General features: G+C 47.8%; 1 protein-coding gene across 5 annotated transcripts in view; it reads left to right on the forward strand.

The window, feature by feature from the left end:
* KAT2B (lysine acetyltransferase 2B) overlaps positions 1-17,006 on the forward strand; it is a 271,057-nt gene that overhangs the window by 210,776 nt on the left and 43,275 nt on the right. For all 5 annotated transcript variants that reach the window (XM_085630459.1, XM_085630461.1, XM_085630460.1 and 2 more), the window contains 2 exons: positions 7,441-7,567; positions 11,714-11,824. In XM_085630459.1, the coding sequence (XP_085486585.1) occupies positions 7,441-7,567; positions 11,714-11,824 (238 nt within the window). The remainder of the gene's footprint in view (positions 1-7,440; positions 7,568-11,713; positions 11,825-17,006) is intronic.

Genomic DNA, 17,006 nt, shown 5'->3' on the forward strand with positions numbered 1-17,006 from the left:
TTTTTTCGCTTTTGAGCCCCGAAAGGTTATCTCAGTTTTAGAGCATGTTGGTGGAAACGGTAATTTATAGCCTAAGTAGAAGATGGAAGCATCTGGTGCTTTGGCTACTTACTGGTTTAGTACAAGTTAGCTGCCTCGTATGTTGGGTGCCTTCATTTCCTCCTTGCCGTGTCTTTGCAATAAAATAAAATGGAGCTTTAATCACTGGCCACTTCAGTCAAGGTCTGTTACATGGTCCCAATCAATTATAGAGGTCTTTTGTTTTCCTGGGCAGGACCTTACCTCCATGCCATACCGAATACAGAAAACTTATTACATTTCCGGTATAAATTGACAGTATCATAGATGATTCACAGTCACATTGTCTCCCTGAAATCAGTAACCAGAGTCAAGGCTCCTTTGCTGAGACTCTGATAGAAATCTTCCCCCAGCACATTCAATCCCTTTGCTGTCCTGTTTAACTCTTCAAGATTGAGACAGCAGCTGTCAATCCCAAGACTTCATTTGCTGCTGAGATGGTGCTCAAATCTGGCAGGCTAATCATTGTAGAAGCCCACTCGAACACTCGGGGACTCTGCCCAGGGGCATCTTAAGGATTTTGGGGGCTCTGGGCCAAACTTATTTTTGGAGCCTGTGTTCAGAACAGTTTTCAATTTTTGATACAATTTTAGATCTTTCATGCCCTGTTTGGCCAAGCCACTGGTAGTGCACAGGTACACTTTTCCAAATTCTAAGTATGTTTACATCTAATATTCAGAGATAATGACGTTTGTTTTCAATATTGTAACACAGCGGCAGCTCACTAATCTTACTGCAAATACTCTCTGTGACTCCCTCCCATCTCTCATATGTGTGGCTCTATTTTGTTCCAAAAGAAACAATTTTTCATGGACTTTACAGAAAAATGTTCAGTTTATTTTTCATGCAAACTGCCTGACTGTCACGGATCACTCACGTTAAAAATAAATTAAATGAAAATGATATTTAAAATCTGTTTAAAAAGTATTCAAGTTCATCAGGGCAAGACTCTGCAGAACAGAGCTGGCTGTATCAGGGGCCCTGGGCCAAAGCCCACTTTTCCCACGCACTTAAAATGTCTCTGCCTCTGCCATCTACTCACACAATTTTACCCAAATTCCGCTGGCTTATGTTACAGTACCCTTATGCCAATGCATATATACCTAGGTGGGATGCTTCAGTGGGACCCAGAACCATTGTAGGATTATCCTGCTGATCCAGGAACCCACTTGGGAGATGCATTTGATTGGGATAGATACAGAAAGGAGGGGTTGTCTTTGACGAGCCACATCATGATACCCTAAATAAGGGATACTGGTTATTGAGGTCATACATTTATTATTCTCACTAAATCCCTTCTCTCTCAATTTTACTTGCTAAGGAGTTGCCTCCAACCACTCATCAGTTCATCTGAATTACTCCTCCCTGGTCATCTGCATGCTTCCATTGTGATACGGTGGGTTAACCTGCCCAGCAATTGAGCTAATCTGAAAGAAACACGTAGTGATAGATTCCTTACCTTAGAATTACCCCCAGGCGTCGGACTGGATCCGGAAAGTTTTCTTCAGCAGTACCCCTGCGCATCGGTAGGCGTTGTCATGCGGCTCCGCGTACGTCATTGGCGCCAAGATGACGTCGCTGGAGCTACTTAGACACGCCCACACGCGCTGATGTCAGTTCTTTCTTTTTCCACGCCAGCAAGAGCAGATCCGGGAAGAGAAAGTACCCCTGGTCACTTTTTGACAGAGTTTTTTCGAGGCCTTTTGTCTCAATTTCTTTGAGTCGATCGACTCCTGGTGTCGTAGGGATGCCCGCCTTTAAGAACTGTGGCGACTGTCACCGCATGATGTCGGTGACGGACCCACACAGCGTGTGTCTCTACTGGCTGGGGCTCGACCACGACTCCAAGTCGTTCCCCGGCTGCCAGGCCATGGCGCCGAAGACTTTGCGGGAGTGCTCCGGACAGTTGCTGGAAGTCCAGTAGTCGGCTCCGTGCCGTTCAAGGTCCCGGTCCCGTTGGAGGTCGAAGGACCGGTTGCGGAGCAGTCACCATCGTTCCTCTGGATCTAAGTCTTCGCACTCGGGGTCAGTTAAGTCGAAGCATTCCAAAAAGAAGTTGAAGAAGCGGCGTCGCTCCTCAACTTCCCCTCGCCCGTAGCGCGACGCGGCTGAGGGTGCAGGTGGTGCCACCCTGGCGGCTCTGGAGGAGCCTGCGACCTCGCCACCGGCCTACCCACCCTTTCCGGGTCCGTCGGCGACGCCTGCTCAGGTGCAAGAGTTTCTTGCTGCCATGGCACGACTCTTTGGGCCGTTTGGTCCCGCCAGTGCGCCTACGGGCCCCGCGGGCCCGACTGGTGGTCCTGTCCTTCAATCGCCGGCGGCTTTGGCCCCGGCATCACTGGCGGCTCCGGCGCCGCAGGACCTCCTGGGATTGGACCCCGGTCGATGCCGGTTGACCTTGTAACACCTCCACCAACGTCGATCCCACCGGCACCACCTCCGACGTCGCCCGCTCCTCGGGACGACATTGGCCCCAGTTTCATCCCTGAACTGGACACGGTGCCGGGTTAGCGCCGATTCAGATGCCGATGGGGCCCTTTTTCCCCTATGTCAGTCCTCCTTATTTCCAGCATTTTTTGCAGACAATGGAGGCAGGGGAGGACTGGGAGGGGTCTGAGGACCCTCTCACACAACTGTGTGATTATGATCCGGACTGGGTAGAGGATTTGGGGGATGCCAGTGGTCTTGACACCTCACCTGACCTTGGCATGCTGTCTCCTCCTACTGTGGCTATGGAGGAGGGAGCCAGTAACGCAGTGATAGTACGTAGGGCAGCCGAGGCCCTCCACCTCGAACACCCTATGGTGGCCGTCAGGACTAACCTCCTGACAGAAGTGCTTCAGCCTGCGGCAACCTCTTCGGAGCCCTAGCTGCCCTTTAATGACACACTTTCTGATGTCCTTTTGGGCACTTGGTCCAGGCCCAACACATTCCTGTGAACAGGAATGTGGCCCGCCGCCATCGCCCGGCTCCGGGCGACCCCCTCTTTCTCTCCCAACACCCCACTCCCGAGAGCTTGGTTGTCCAAGCCTCTGCTTCCCAGAGCGCGTTCCCTTCCGCACCGCCGGATAGGGAATTCAAGAAGCTGGAGCAGCTTGGCAAGAAGCTGTTTTCTTCTGCCAGCTTAGGGCTGCGGTCGGTGAACACCTCATGCCTCTTGGGCCGTTATTCCCACTCTGTGGGATACGGTTGCGCAGGTGCTGCCCAACTGTCCGGAAGAGCCACAGACAGTACGCTCCCAATCTATAGCAGCTGGCAGAGACGCAGCAAAGTTCACTATTCGTTGTGGGCTTGATACCACCGACTCGCTGGGCAGGGCGATTTCCACGACGGTGGCGCTTCAGCGCCACGCCTGCCTGAGGACAACTGGCTTCTCAGGGGATGTCCAGAACACTTTGATGGACATGCCCTTTGATGGCATTCGCCTTTTTGGCAATAAGGCGGATAGTGCGTTGGAGCGTTTTAAGGACTCGCGGGCTACAGCCAAGTCCTTGGGCCTGTCTGCCACTCGCCCTCCTCCGCCTTCCGCTTTTCGCTCTTTTCGTGGCCATGGAAGGGGTGCCCCAACACATTTGTTCCAGAGCCCCAGGCATGCGCGGCAACATCCTCAGCGCGGCCGCAGTCGTTGGAACCGTCGAGGCGGCTCTTGGGGCCAGCGGGCGGGTCAGTCCACGGGTCAGTCCACCTCCACCCCCACAGCATCGCCTTCCTAGTCTGACCTTTCAGGCCCATCAAATGCCAGTGGACGGCAGAATTCGCCATCATCTCCCTCACTGGCGCAACATCACATCGGGCAAGTGGGTGCTGCAAACTGTCCGAAGGGGCTATTGCCTCCCCTTCGAGACTCCCCCTCCAGCCATACCTCCTCAGTACCACCGCATGTCGGGGGACCATCTTGCACTTCTTCAACAGGAAGTCACGGCCCTCTTGGCCAAGGGGGCCATCGAGCGTGTTCCTGCGGCAGAAGTAGGTCGTGGTTGTTATTCCCACTACTTTTCGGTCCCAAAGAAGGACAAGGGCCTGCGTCCTATCTTATACCTTCAGAACATCAATCTCTTCCTCTGGAAGGAGAACTTCAAGATGCTCACTCTTGCTCAGGTCTTGTCTCAGCCCTAGACCCGCAAGACTGGATGGTAACGTTGGACTTGCAGGATGCTTACTTTCACATCCCCGTCCTGCCGGCCCACCGGCGTTGCCTGCGGTTCACGGTAGGCCACGAGCACTTTCAGTTCACCATGCTCCCCTTTGGCCTTACCAGCGCCCCTCAGGTGTTCACAAAAGGGATTACGGTGGTCGCAGCTCATCTACGCAGATCAAGGGTTCCAGTCTTCCCCTATCTCGATGACTGGTTGTTGAAGGCAGGCTCGCCCCAGGCAGTCGTCTCCCATCTCCAGACTACGGCCGACCTCCTGCATTTGCTGGGGTTCTCCATCAACGTGCCGAAGTCGCACCCGATTCCCTCTCAGAAGCTCCTCTTCATCGGAGCTGTTCTGGACTCTGCGCAGTTTTGGGTTTATCCTCCCGAGCAGCGAGTCCGGGATATTCAGGCGATGATTTCGATCTTTCAGCCTCTATCCCGGGTTTCGGTCAGGATGACCCTCCGGCTACTGGGCCTGATGGCCTCCTGCATCGTGTTAGTGGATCATGCCAGATGGCATATGCGGGCTCTGCAGTGGGACCTGAAGTTCCAGTGAGCACAGCATCAGGGCAACCTGTCTGATCACATCCAGATCTCGGAGGGCACTGCACGACAATTGCAGTGGTGGTTCACTAATGGCAATTGGGTCAGTGGCAGATCCCTCTCCCTTCCCCAACCGGAACACACAGTTGTGATGAACCCGTCCCTTCTGAGATGGGGCGGCCACCTGGGAGAGGCGGAGATCAGAGGACTCGGGTCTCCGGCGAAGTCCCAGCTCCATATCAACCTTCTGGAGCTTCGGGCGATCTGACTTGCACTGAAGGCATTCCTTCCCTCTGTCAAGGGGAGAGTAGGTCAGGTGTTCACAGACAACACCACCGCCATGTGGTACTGCAACAAGCAGGGCGGGGTGGGGTTGTGGACCCTATGTCAGGAGGCTCTGCGCCTCTGGACGTGGCTGGAACACCAGGGTATTTCTCTTGTGGTTCAACACCTGGCAGGTTCTCAGAACGCCAGGGCGGGCACACTCAGCCGCCGGTGCATGATGGATCACGAAAGGTGTCTGAACTCGGAGGTGGCGCAAGGTCTCTTTCAGCAGTGGGGAGAGTCTTGGTTAGATCTATTTGCCACCGAAGAGAACGCGCAATGTCATCAGTTCTGCGCGTTGGAATTTCCAAGGCGGCACTCGCTAGGCGACGCATTTCGTCACGAGTGGAATTGCGGGCTACTATACACCTTTCCGCCTATTCCTACTTCTACCCAGAGTGCTGAAGAAGATCAAGCACGACTGGGCCCAAGTCATTCTTGTGGCTCCGGACTGGGCTCGAAGAGTATGGTATCCCAAGCTACTCAGCATGGCTATCAATCCCCCGATCCGGGAGGATCTTCTGTCACAGCACCAGGGGACAGTCCTCCATCCGAACCTGTCCAGCCTCCACCTCCTTGCGTGAAGATTGAGTGGCGGCTGTTGACGTCTTTTGACCTGCCTCGAGTAGTTTGTGTAATCTTGGCAGCCAGGCGTCCCTCCACTAAGGCGGTATACGCCTGCAGGTGGAATAAGTTTGTGGCATAGTGCACAGCAAAGGCTGTGGATCCCCTTTCTGCTCCTCTTTCAGAGGTCCTTCTATTCCTCCTTTCTTCGGCCCAGCAGGGCTCTGCTCTGGGCACTATCAAGGGCTATCTTTCGGTCATTTCAGCCTTTTTAAAGCTTCCTGATCAACCTTCTCTTTTCAAGTCCCCGGTTGTAAATAGATTCTTGAAAGGCATTATTCATCTTTTCCCTCCTGTTCCGTTCATAATGCCTCAGAGGGACTTGAATCTGGTTCTGACATATCTGATGTGTGCTTCCTTTGAGCCACTTCACAACTGTCCTCTTCGTCTTCTCACTTTAAAGACCGCTTTCCTGGTGGCTATTCCCTCTGCCAGAAGAATGAGTGAGCTCTTGGCTTTCTTCTAAACCTCCTTTTCTTTCTGTCCATCCGGACAAAGTGGTTCTAAGAACTCGTCCATCTTTTCTGTCGAAGGTTGTCACTGCCTTTCATATCGGGCAGACCATCACTTTACCCACCTTCTTTCCGCCTCAGCATCCCTCTAAAGAGGAAGAGAGGCTGCACTGTCTGGACCCAAAACGTGCGCTCTCATTCTATCTGAACCACACACGACCGTTCCGGGTGGATGACCAGCTCTTTGTTGGCTACAGTGGCGCCAAGAAAGGTCGGGCTGTGCACAAGCGGACCATCTCTCGGTGGGTCGTTCTGTGCATCAAGGCTTGTTATTCTTTGGCTAAAAAGGAGCCTCCGGTGGGGCTGCGCGCCCATTCTACCAGGGCGAAGGCAGCCACTACTGCTTTGGGACGGGGAGTTCCCTTGCATGACATCTGTCAGGCAGCTACGTGGACCTCGCTGCACACGTTTACCAAGCTTTACTGCCTGGACAGCCAAGTCCGGAGAGACGGCTTCTTTGGCCGTTCTGTTCTCCAGGACTTTCTGGTGTGATCTTGGTTCGCAGACCCACCACCGGCGTTGGTATTGCTGGGATATCTATTCTAAGGTAAGGAATCGATCACTACATGTTTCTTTCAGATGCAGAAGTTACTTGCCTTCGGTAACGACATATATGTAAGAAACATTAGTAGTGATAGATTCCTTACCGCCCCACCCATAATCCCCGTTCTGCAAACTGATTTCTAGGGTTAAGGTCATCCCTTTCTGGGCCCTAGTTTCATGGCACCAGTGGTCAGTTTCTTGCATGGCTCTGCGTTCCTTGCACGGAAAGTCGTGTACAGAACTGACGTCAGCGCGTGTGGCCGCGTCTAAGTAGCTCCAGCGACGTCATCTCGGCGCCAATGACGCACGCAGAGCCGCATGTCGACGCCTACCGACGCGCAGGGTTACTGCTGATGAAAACTTTCCGGATCCAGTCTGACGCCTGGGGGTAATTCTAAGGTAAGGAATCTTATCCCTACTAATGTTTCTTACAGATATATCGTTACCGGAGGTAAGAAACTTGTGCTTTGAGCAAGGTGTCAGCCCGATTGTGAAATTGTCTGGGAGAGACAGTGACTGGTTTAGTAAAAGTTAACTATCTTAAATATTGGTTTATGGAGCTCTCAATTTTTCTTTGCTAAGTGGGCTATGTCTTTGTAGCAAAATAAAACTGAGCTCTGATCATTGATCACTCCAGTAGAGGCCTGTTAAAAGATGTCTTTCTCTATCTCTCTTCAGGAAGCACAAGACACTTGCTCTGATAAAAGATGGACGTGTGATTGGCGGGATCTGTTTCCGAATGTTCTTACCTCAGGGGTTTACCGAAATTGTGTTTTGTGCTGTGACCTCCAATGAACAAGTAAAGGTATGACCTGCAAGGCCTTCCTGCTCCTTCCTTTTAACATGCTGTTTTCCCTGGTTCACCTTTCAAATAGGATACATATTCAGCATCAATTATAAGATTGGATTTGCCACTTAATGGTGGTGTTGATGAAGTTTGACAAGTTCAGTTTGTAGCATGTCATTCAGCAGTTTGCAAATACCTCCATTCTCTTCTACAGAATGGGACTTAGCAAAATGTGTGCTTGCAAAATGTCAGTGTGTGTTTCTTAGATGTTGGTGCTTGATGGGCAGGGTGTTCGCTCTCTTTCTTTTTAACTTAATCTTCATTATGAAGCCAGTCACAAACACAGCTGCTCATTAGCACCATCTTACATAGGAAGCTTGACTTATCATTCTCAAAAATAAGGAGTGCACAAAGTGGTCACCTCTGCTATTTTGTATGACTCTGCATCATTTTCTAGATGAATGGACCTCATGCACTTACAGAGGCAGGAGGTGATAGTCTTAGCGCCTTAAACATCCTAGGATCTCCATCCTCAAAAGAGTACAGCGCAGTAAAGTACAAGTGCTAGAGTTGGGTCTCTCCTGGACTTTTTGAGGGTTCAGTGAAATAATAACTAGGCCAGTGATGGAGTAGGTGGTTGGAGAAAGGAGGCAACTCAGTTGGGAAGGGGGAAGGAAGAAGAGGTGGTCTTGGGTCATGGATGCCTCCTCCTATTGAGCCATGGATTCATAAAATAAGCAAGTAGGAGAAAAGATTGCGAATGGAAGGGGAAAAATGGTCTCTCCAGTAGAGTGAGTATTTGTACAATTACATCATAAGTGATAGAGGAATCCACAGTCCGGTATCAGAAGGCTGGAGGAATCATAAGAACCAAAGGGATACCACAAACTTCAACAGAACATAGGCAAACAATCTAGAACCATAATTAACACCCACAAGATTTTGCCTCTTCCCCGAACCTGTGCTGGACCATCTACGAATGTCTCCACTGCTTCCATCTTTCCAAAAATCAATGTGCTGCCATATATCACAATCCTAAGTTCAGCACGAAACGGGATCTAGCACCTATATTCGGCAGGTCTGCAACTTGTTGTCACCATTCCTTCTTGGATACTGCCCTTTTAAATTTTCTCGTTTTCACAGGCATTTTTTGAGAGTCACAAAAACTGTTTCCTTAGTTTTATCTCCTCTATTTGGGCACTTTGGGATATTCTAAATACCTTTTGTAATAGCAAACGTGGGTTCCTCAGAGTCCAAGAAGAGATGTTAAAGAAGAAAAAAAGCTGATATTCTATGCAACATTAGGTCCAAACTTCACATTGGAGCCGGCCCAGGCGTAAGTTATAGTTACTTTACGGCACAAGTTAATAGTTACTAATAATAACTATAACTGGTGATTTTCAGTGTTTTTGTTGGTTTAAAAGGATATGTTTTAACTGACATTTTAACTTCGCTATAACGTTCTTTTCACATTTGTTTTTTTCTGTGAATTTCTAAGGTTTTTTATAATGTAAAGTAAGATATAATTACAATTCCTAACTATAACATGCCTTCAACCTGGTTGTTTTCAGTGAATTTCTAGTTTTTTTAATAACGGAAAGCAATATTGTATGACCATGCGTAAAGCTAACCCGACGTTGGCTGCAGGGCCTGGCCTTTGGTTGGGGGTGGTGGTAGGGGGGGCGTTTGGCGCTGGGCCTGTCACTAAAACCCCTGCAGGTATGCACGGCTGACCATGTGATGTTACAATTATGTGATGATACAATATAAATGGGGTCATTTTAAGTAAGGAAGACCTTCTGAATTTGTCAATGGGTCAGAACTCCAAAATATAAAAAGTGGGCCTATTATCAAGAGGTCAGCACATCAACATACATTATGCACACCTATTGCCTTTGACAAAACAATCACCAAAATATAACCAAATGTATGTTTAATTAATTCACACAGTGTAATATATATTAAAAGTGATTGTCATAAAACATTAATAAAGCCTTATTTAAATAAATAAACGTTTTTTCAGTCTTTTTTAAAACAATTTTTCAAGCTACAAAATGCAGCTATAAAACCAACCACAAGCGGGCTCTCTCTGTACTGCAGCTGAAGAGCATAGAGTCCAGCAAGGAGTGCTTTAAAAAAGACATGTAGCTTTCCAGGGGTTATAGATTTAGTGACCCAGTGGACTTAACTGTATCTTTTTGTTACTGTTGCTGGGGGGGCTGCTGCACTTCCTTCAGCTCCCCACAACATGAAAAAAATGATTGGCGGTGCCCAAGCCACATTTTGGGGAACCATCAAGAGCCAAAAATAACTTTAAAAAAGTAAAGCGCTCCCAGGACTTTGCCGGGAGCTTCCCCGGCAGAAGCAGTGCTCATTTCATATTCACCAACGCCTTCCAGTCTTGTGCTCCCTTGTTTAAAAAATGATTTTATAGGCAGCACGAGGAGCTCACTCCTGCACTGCTGCTTTTAAAAAGTCAATAGGCAGCGCGGGGAGTCCACTCCTGCGCTGCAGTGGTTTTATAATTTTATGGGCAAGACATGGAGCCAACTTTTGCGATGCCCAACCTTCTTTTTTTTTTTTGTGTGGGCATCACGTGGAGCCTACTTCCACGCTGCCATAGGGGCCGCGAGGGGAGGCTCACACTTCTTGATGCTGGTGGGTGCCGACATTTCAACTTTGCTCCTGGGCGGGAACAGCTTTTTTTGTGCTGCTGTGAAGCAAACCTGTTCCCTCCCCACTCAGCGGGAGTTTCCCTGCTCCCACTGGGTGAGAATAGTGCGGTCTAGCAGAAAACATGTGCTGATGTGGTGCTGGACTGGTGGAAGCAATTGAGGTGGAGCAATTATTAGAGAATGGCATAGAGGAAGGTATCAGACTTGGTATGTAGAAGGTGTGTGTTGGTGGATATTTGATAGATGAGGGATTTACAGATGTGGTTTAGAGGTGAATCTGTGGTGAATTGAATTAAAGGTACTGTGGGGGAAATAGCATCCTATCTGGTTGTGCTGGGATGCTGTAAAGCACTGTAGATAGAGAGGGAAAGCAGGAGAGATGGTGTTATGAAAGGATTGGTGATGTCTGTCTGTCCCCAGTGGCTGCGGCAGAGTGAGGAGCGATTAAACAATTGTGGAGGTAGAGCAGGAGAAAGCGCAGAGTGTGGATGGATGATGGTATGAAGAGGTGGAGACACTGGAGTAATCTAGAACACAGACAAGGGAGTATTTTACTGAGTTGGTGGCAAGAGCAATTTATTGACTAGTGGTGTCTATTAGTGGAAGTGGAGTAAGAAGTGTCGTAGTGTGGGGTGGAGGCAGGGTAAAGAGGCCAAGGTGGTTGTGGTAGGGAGGAAATGTACCAGGAGAAGGGTCTCTCCCACCTGTTCAAGTTGTATCAAACTAACAATGTAGGAAGGTCTCCCGGGGGAGGTGAGAGAAAGCCATAAAAGGTCCACTTTCTAATCCAAAGAAATGTTAAATGTTGATAGTTCAGCCCCTCAGTACGAAGGTACACCACTATTGAAAGCTATACAAAAAAACTGGGTGTTTCACTTAGATTTTACTTGTCGGATTCTAGGAGAGTACATTGTAATCTGAGGTTGACGATATATCCTTTTTCGCTTGCATACATGCGATTTGTTGATACGTAGAGCTCAACAATATCCCGGTCAGTAGGAGCATAAGTAGGTCTCCAGGGCTCTGTCACTTAACCTGAAGCCTAGACATTGGCCTCTCATTTTAAACTTACCACAAGTATATTCTAGTTGTTACTGAGTTGTAGAGGTGTTATGCATGCAGTGGGTGGCCCCATGCTCCTGGGAAAGAGGCTGGGATGACTGAATGTATTTACTTATTAAAGTCATTGTTTGCCCTGAATCAATGCCATAGATGGAAAAACCTCTTGTGAATGCTCTGAGGCATCTGCTTGCTGTCCAGATGTGTTACTGTTTGCAAGGTTCATATTGACCTCTCATACCATGAGCACTACTTGTTCACTTGTCAGTAAATTCCAAAGACCTTTTTCTTATCTATCCCATTCTCCAACAATAACCTCGTATTGAAAAAAACATAAATTCTGTCTGGGTCATCTCAAACTTAGACTAGACAGTAGGCCAAGCCCTGTTTTCATGCTGTGGCTAATTGTTGTGAAATTTGTCTTTGCCAGGGCTATGGAACTCACCTCATGAATCACCTGAAGGAGTACCACATAAAACACAATATTCTCAATTTCCTAACCTACGCAGATGAGTATGCCATCGGTTATTTCAAGAAGCAGGTACGTACGTCATCTAAGCAAAGGTCAAGGTTACAATTTAATTACTGTATCTTTATCTTTCGATATATATGTGTGTGTGTGTGTATATTTATATATATATATCTCCATTTGTATATGTATATGTGTGTGCACACATATATAATGGAGTTTGCGTAAAGTTGCATAGTACTTTAGTTTGATTGGGTTTACTGCGCCCCCATTCTGCAGATCACATGGTTCGACCCAAAATCCACTGTCTGGGGTATTACTCTTCTGGTTGTGGTTTGTGTGAATGTGATGTCTGAGGGTCTCCTTGCCCTCTTGTATACAGTCCCCAGTAGTTCCACCTGTGGTTGAGTGCTGGAAGAACAGTCATCTGAACCTAGCAATAGCCCTGTACAACAATCCAGCGGGACCCCCTCCAGTGTGAGAACAGGCCTCAGATTTGAAACAACATCCAAGTGCGAGGCCTCCTACAATTCAGCAGGAAGAGCTGAATACTCACATCTTCAAGGAGCACCGCCTAAGATGCTGACGTCTCACCCCTTACACCAGCTCTTCCTTCTCCCTCTTTCCATCTGCCCTCTGTATCCTCACTGGGGCTCTCCTGTACAGCGCTCCATTGCTGGACAGCTGGGTTACCTCAGAAATGCAAAAACATCCATCCATCCATACATTTTATGTAACTCCATGTGGATTGCTATTCACATTCATGGTCACATACTTTCTCCAATATGGGATCTGATATAGATGAACTTGCTTATGTGAATATTCTTCACGTTGGAATTGGAAAAATACAAAAAAAATAACTTTTATGTTTTTTAAGTCCCACAATGAGAATATTTTCTGCGTTCATTAAGGCTCATTTTCAGTCGCATTCCTCTGTTCTCACTCATTAGAATTGAAGAGCCTTCATCAGAGCTCTTTCTTTATTGAACTCTGTGTGCTGGCCTTACTGTAGGGTTTTGTGTCTGAAGTTTACTCAGACTCTAAACCTGGACAACAGAACCTTTGTTTTACGAACCTAGATGAACCAAGAAAAGAAGCCTTTTTTAGAGCTATGAGGTTAAACTACACCAAGACGGGAATTGCCGATACCCCCGGAGTAATTTAATTCAGAGGTGCGGAGTCGCAGCTCATTTTCTGGATGGAAAATAACTGCAGGAATCTGGGTTGGCCTACTGATTCCAGCATGTTTTACCTGCTTTCCAGACTTTATTCTTGGTAAAATCTGCATGGAGGATAGGAAAGATGTTTTTCCACACAACTTGTAATTCCGAATTACATTTGCACTTGTAATGAGGACCACAGTAGGTATTGTGGTTAAACATTCTTGTTCTCCCTGGACCACCGTACGTCTTTCCCCTTTGACACTGAAGCACAGTCGGTGTCCTCTACACCTATGACTCTGACCTGCAAACTTTGGTGCCTTCATTGAGTACTGTTCCCTTGATGCTGATAGACTACCTCATTGAGGTCCTGCTTAACCATGGTGTCAAAGCACTTGCCTGGGAGCATAAGCCCTTGACATCCACCTGACAATGATACCCGTGTCAGTCTCTAGGTCAACCTGTCGGTAGGCAGGAAAAGGAAAGAAGAAAAATAAAAACAGAGACTCCAGGATTAGAAAAGGGAAAAAGGAACAAATTAAAAGGAAAAAAGAAAAAAAACTAAAGGATGAAATAAGGAAATATTGCACACACTCGTTTACATAGGGCTAGTCAAAAGTAAATTACCAGCCGAGCTTGCAGTATTTAAAGATTGCAAAGTGTAACAGTTAGTTATACATCAGCAGGACAAAAGAGCGTCTCAGTCAAACCTGCTGCAGGCGTGGATTAAAACCGTTTTCTACGGCAGAAGAGGATGGGATTCGCTTCGATACACACGCCCACCTATTCTGATGAAAAATACCACTTCAAAGAATAGGTGCATGATGCCCCAGAACTGAAAGATTACTTTTGACCGGTGCTTGAAGGAGTCTGCGATTCTTGACAGTCTTTTGATGGAGCATGAAGAAATAGACATTTGTGCACTTCTGAGGTCCGTCCTGCCTTGCACACTTTCCTCTGGTATTATTGCAAAAAGGCACTTCAGAGTCTGGACCCTCGAAGCTCAACCGTACAGAAGGGGAATGTGTTCTATCTGCTCTAGAAGAGGAACGCGAGAACATTGAGAGGGTAAATGTACTTAAATTACATTACTTTATGTTTTGTAGTGGCTGATGCACAAATGTGCCAAGTAAAACCCATCTGATCTCTTCTGTTCCCCTAGACGAGGAATGCCTCAAGGTTGCCCGTATAGGTAAAAAGGTGGTTACGATGACCTTTACAGTCGAGTTACCTACTGTGCATTCTGTCTTACCCATTATGAGGGGTAAAGGCAGCCTCAATCGCTCATGTCTCTGCAATGATGCTGATCATCCTGTGATTCTGGGCAAATCACTTAATCTCCCCGTGCCTACAAAAAATGAATGTGTCCTCATGTAACGCAACTGGTGCTATGTAAAGCGCTCTGATACCCGATACCTTCGGGTCAAGTTTACGCTATATAAAACTCCGTGAAAAAAAATGTAAAATTAAAATGAGCGGCAGGAAAACCAGGTAGTTTTGGCGGAGAAGAGAACTTAGTCCAAGCGTGACATTAAACCTTCTCTTGATGTTGTTGCCTCTGCTTTTTGGCAGATGACTGGTGGCTGGGTCATCAGAATGTAGGCTTTCCTTAAATGCTCTGGGGCTAGCCTAGTATGCAAGTTTGGATCCTCAGCGTGGCGTTTGATAGAGTAAAACCTAATTGGAGAGGACAGAGACAGTGCGTTCCGTGCTTAAAGTGCCAAACATCGTGAAGGCCGCTATCGGCCAACCATTGTTTACCTTCTGGAGATAGGGCACCCACCTGTGTGTAGCGCTGACCTGATCGGTCACAATCGTTGTCCATGACCAGGTTCAGGTCCCCACCCACCACTGAGGCAGATTCTGGGGAGGCCAGGCCTTCTGCAACATGCCTGCGTAAAAAGGGCTCTTGGTGAGCGTTAGGTGTGTAAGGAGTAGTTTCTTACCTGTAACTCCAGTTCTGTAGTAGGGGTATCTCTGTTATAGTCATAATCTATGAATAATCCCCGCCCATGTGCGGGGACCCCGGAGCAATCAAAATATCTCTTAAGCTGTCCCGCATTTGCAAACCTGCAAAGACACTTAAGAGACAGACAAAATAATACAGCCTAATCACAACAAGGCTGCACTGGCCAGCACTTCCTCTGAAGTGAACACAACAGCCAAAATAAAGTTGAAATGTCATTTTTATTCACATTTGACATGTTCCTTTATTATCCCACACTCCCTTCACCAAAATCCCTTTAAACAATAGAGAGGAAGGGGTGGACAGACAAGCCCTATAGGCTGTCATTATGTGTCTGCTAAAGGGATACCGTGCCTTTAAGAAACTCTCCAGAGACCCCCGGTATCCCAGGATGCACAGCCAACACAAGTTACTTTCAGTTCTTTTTGAAGGTGTATAACAACAGGCCTGATACTGTCAGGTTACTCCACCGGGGAGGAGGGAGGGTCGCTTATGACTATAACAGAGATACCCCTACTACAGAACTGGAGTTACAGGTAAGAAACTACTCCTTCTGTAGTAGGGGATCTCTGTGTATAGTCATAATCTATGAATAGAATGGCAAGCCCATCCCAACCAACAAGAAGCAGTGGAGTAAGTCCAACCACCAACAAATCACTGTGCAAACAAATTCCTCAGCGAAGCCTGTCCAACCTGCGCATCTGCCCTAGCATCAGAATCCAGGCAGTAATGCTTTGTAAACGTATGGACTGACTTCCAGGTGGCAGCCTTACAAATGTCCGCAATGGGAACATTCCTAAGCAAAGCGGTAGTAGCCGCCTTGCCTCTAGTCGAATGTGCCGTAGGCTTACCCCCCAATGTTTTATTAGCTTTTTGGTAACAAAGCTGGATACAGGAAACAATCCATCTGGAAATGGACTGCTTTGAGGTAGCTAAACCAGTTCTTACCGAACCATAATTAACAAACAGTTGATCCGACCTGCGGATATCTTTTGTCTTATCCAGGTAGAATTTCAACACCCTACGTACATCAAGTGAATGCAGAGACCTCTCCGCCGGAGAGGAAGGATGCTGAAAAAACGTAGGCAAAGTGATCATCTGATTCACATGGAAATCTGAGATTACCTTAGGCAAAAATTTAGGATGGGTACGCATCACTACTTTAGAAGCATGGAAAACAGTATACGGCTCTTGACAACACAGAGCCTGAATCTCACTCACCCTCCTGGCCGATGTAATGGCCACAAGGAAAGCAGCCTTCCAAGACAAATGCTGCAACGAAGCCTTATGGATAGGCTCAAAAGGCTCCCTCATCAATCTAGATAACACCACATTCAATTCCCATGGTGGAGAAGGTCTTCTAACAGGGGGAAACACCTTACGCAAACCCTCCAAAAAATCCTTAATCACAGGGATTTGAAAAAAATGAGGTTTGAGAAGGGCCCTTCCTATACGCAGTCAGAGCTGCGAGATGAACCTTAATAGACTGAAAATTAAGCCCAGACTGAGCTAACTGCAGCAGATAAGGCAAAATAACATCTTCTTTACAGGATGTAGGGTCAAAGTCCTTTGCCTTGCACCATAAGCAGAATCTCTTCCACTTATAGGCGTAGGAAGTCCTCGTAGACGGTCTCTTAGCCTCTTTCAAGATCTCCATACAGTCCTGAGGCAGGTTCAAGTGTCCATACTGTACTAGCTCAGGAGCCATGCTGCCAAACTCAAGGACGAGAGATTGGGGTGAACCATCTGTCCTCCGAACTTCGTGAGAAGGTCCGGCCGACACGGCAGACGTCGGTGTGGCTGAACAGACCGGTGAAGAAGGTCGGTGAACCACCATTGCCTCGGCCACTCCGGAGCAATCAGGATCATTCTGGCTCTGGATTGCGACAGCTTGATCAGCACCGCCGGAATCAGGGGAATGGGTGGAAAGGCGTAGAGAAAGCTGTTGGACCAGCTGATCCATAGGGCATTCCCCAGCGTCCCTGGTTGGTAGTACCTGGACGCGAAGTCGCGGCATTTGCTGTTTTCTGCCGTAGCGAACAGATCTATATCCGGAGTGCCCCACTCTGCGAAGACGTCTCTTAGCACGTCGTCGTTTAGCACCCACTCGTGGTTCTCTTGAACGAGC

This window comes from Triturus cristatus, chromosome 10 (assembly GCF_964204655.1).
Source record: "Triturus cristatus chromosome 10, aTriCri1.1, whole genome shotgun sequence".
Lineage (NCBI taxonomy): Eukaryota > Metazoa > Chordata > Amphibia > Caudata > Salamandridae > Triturus > Triturus cristatus.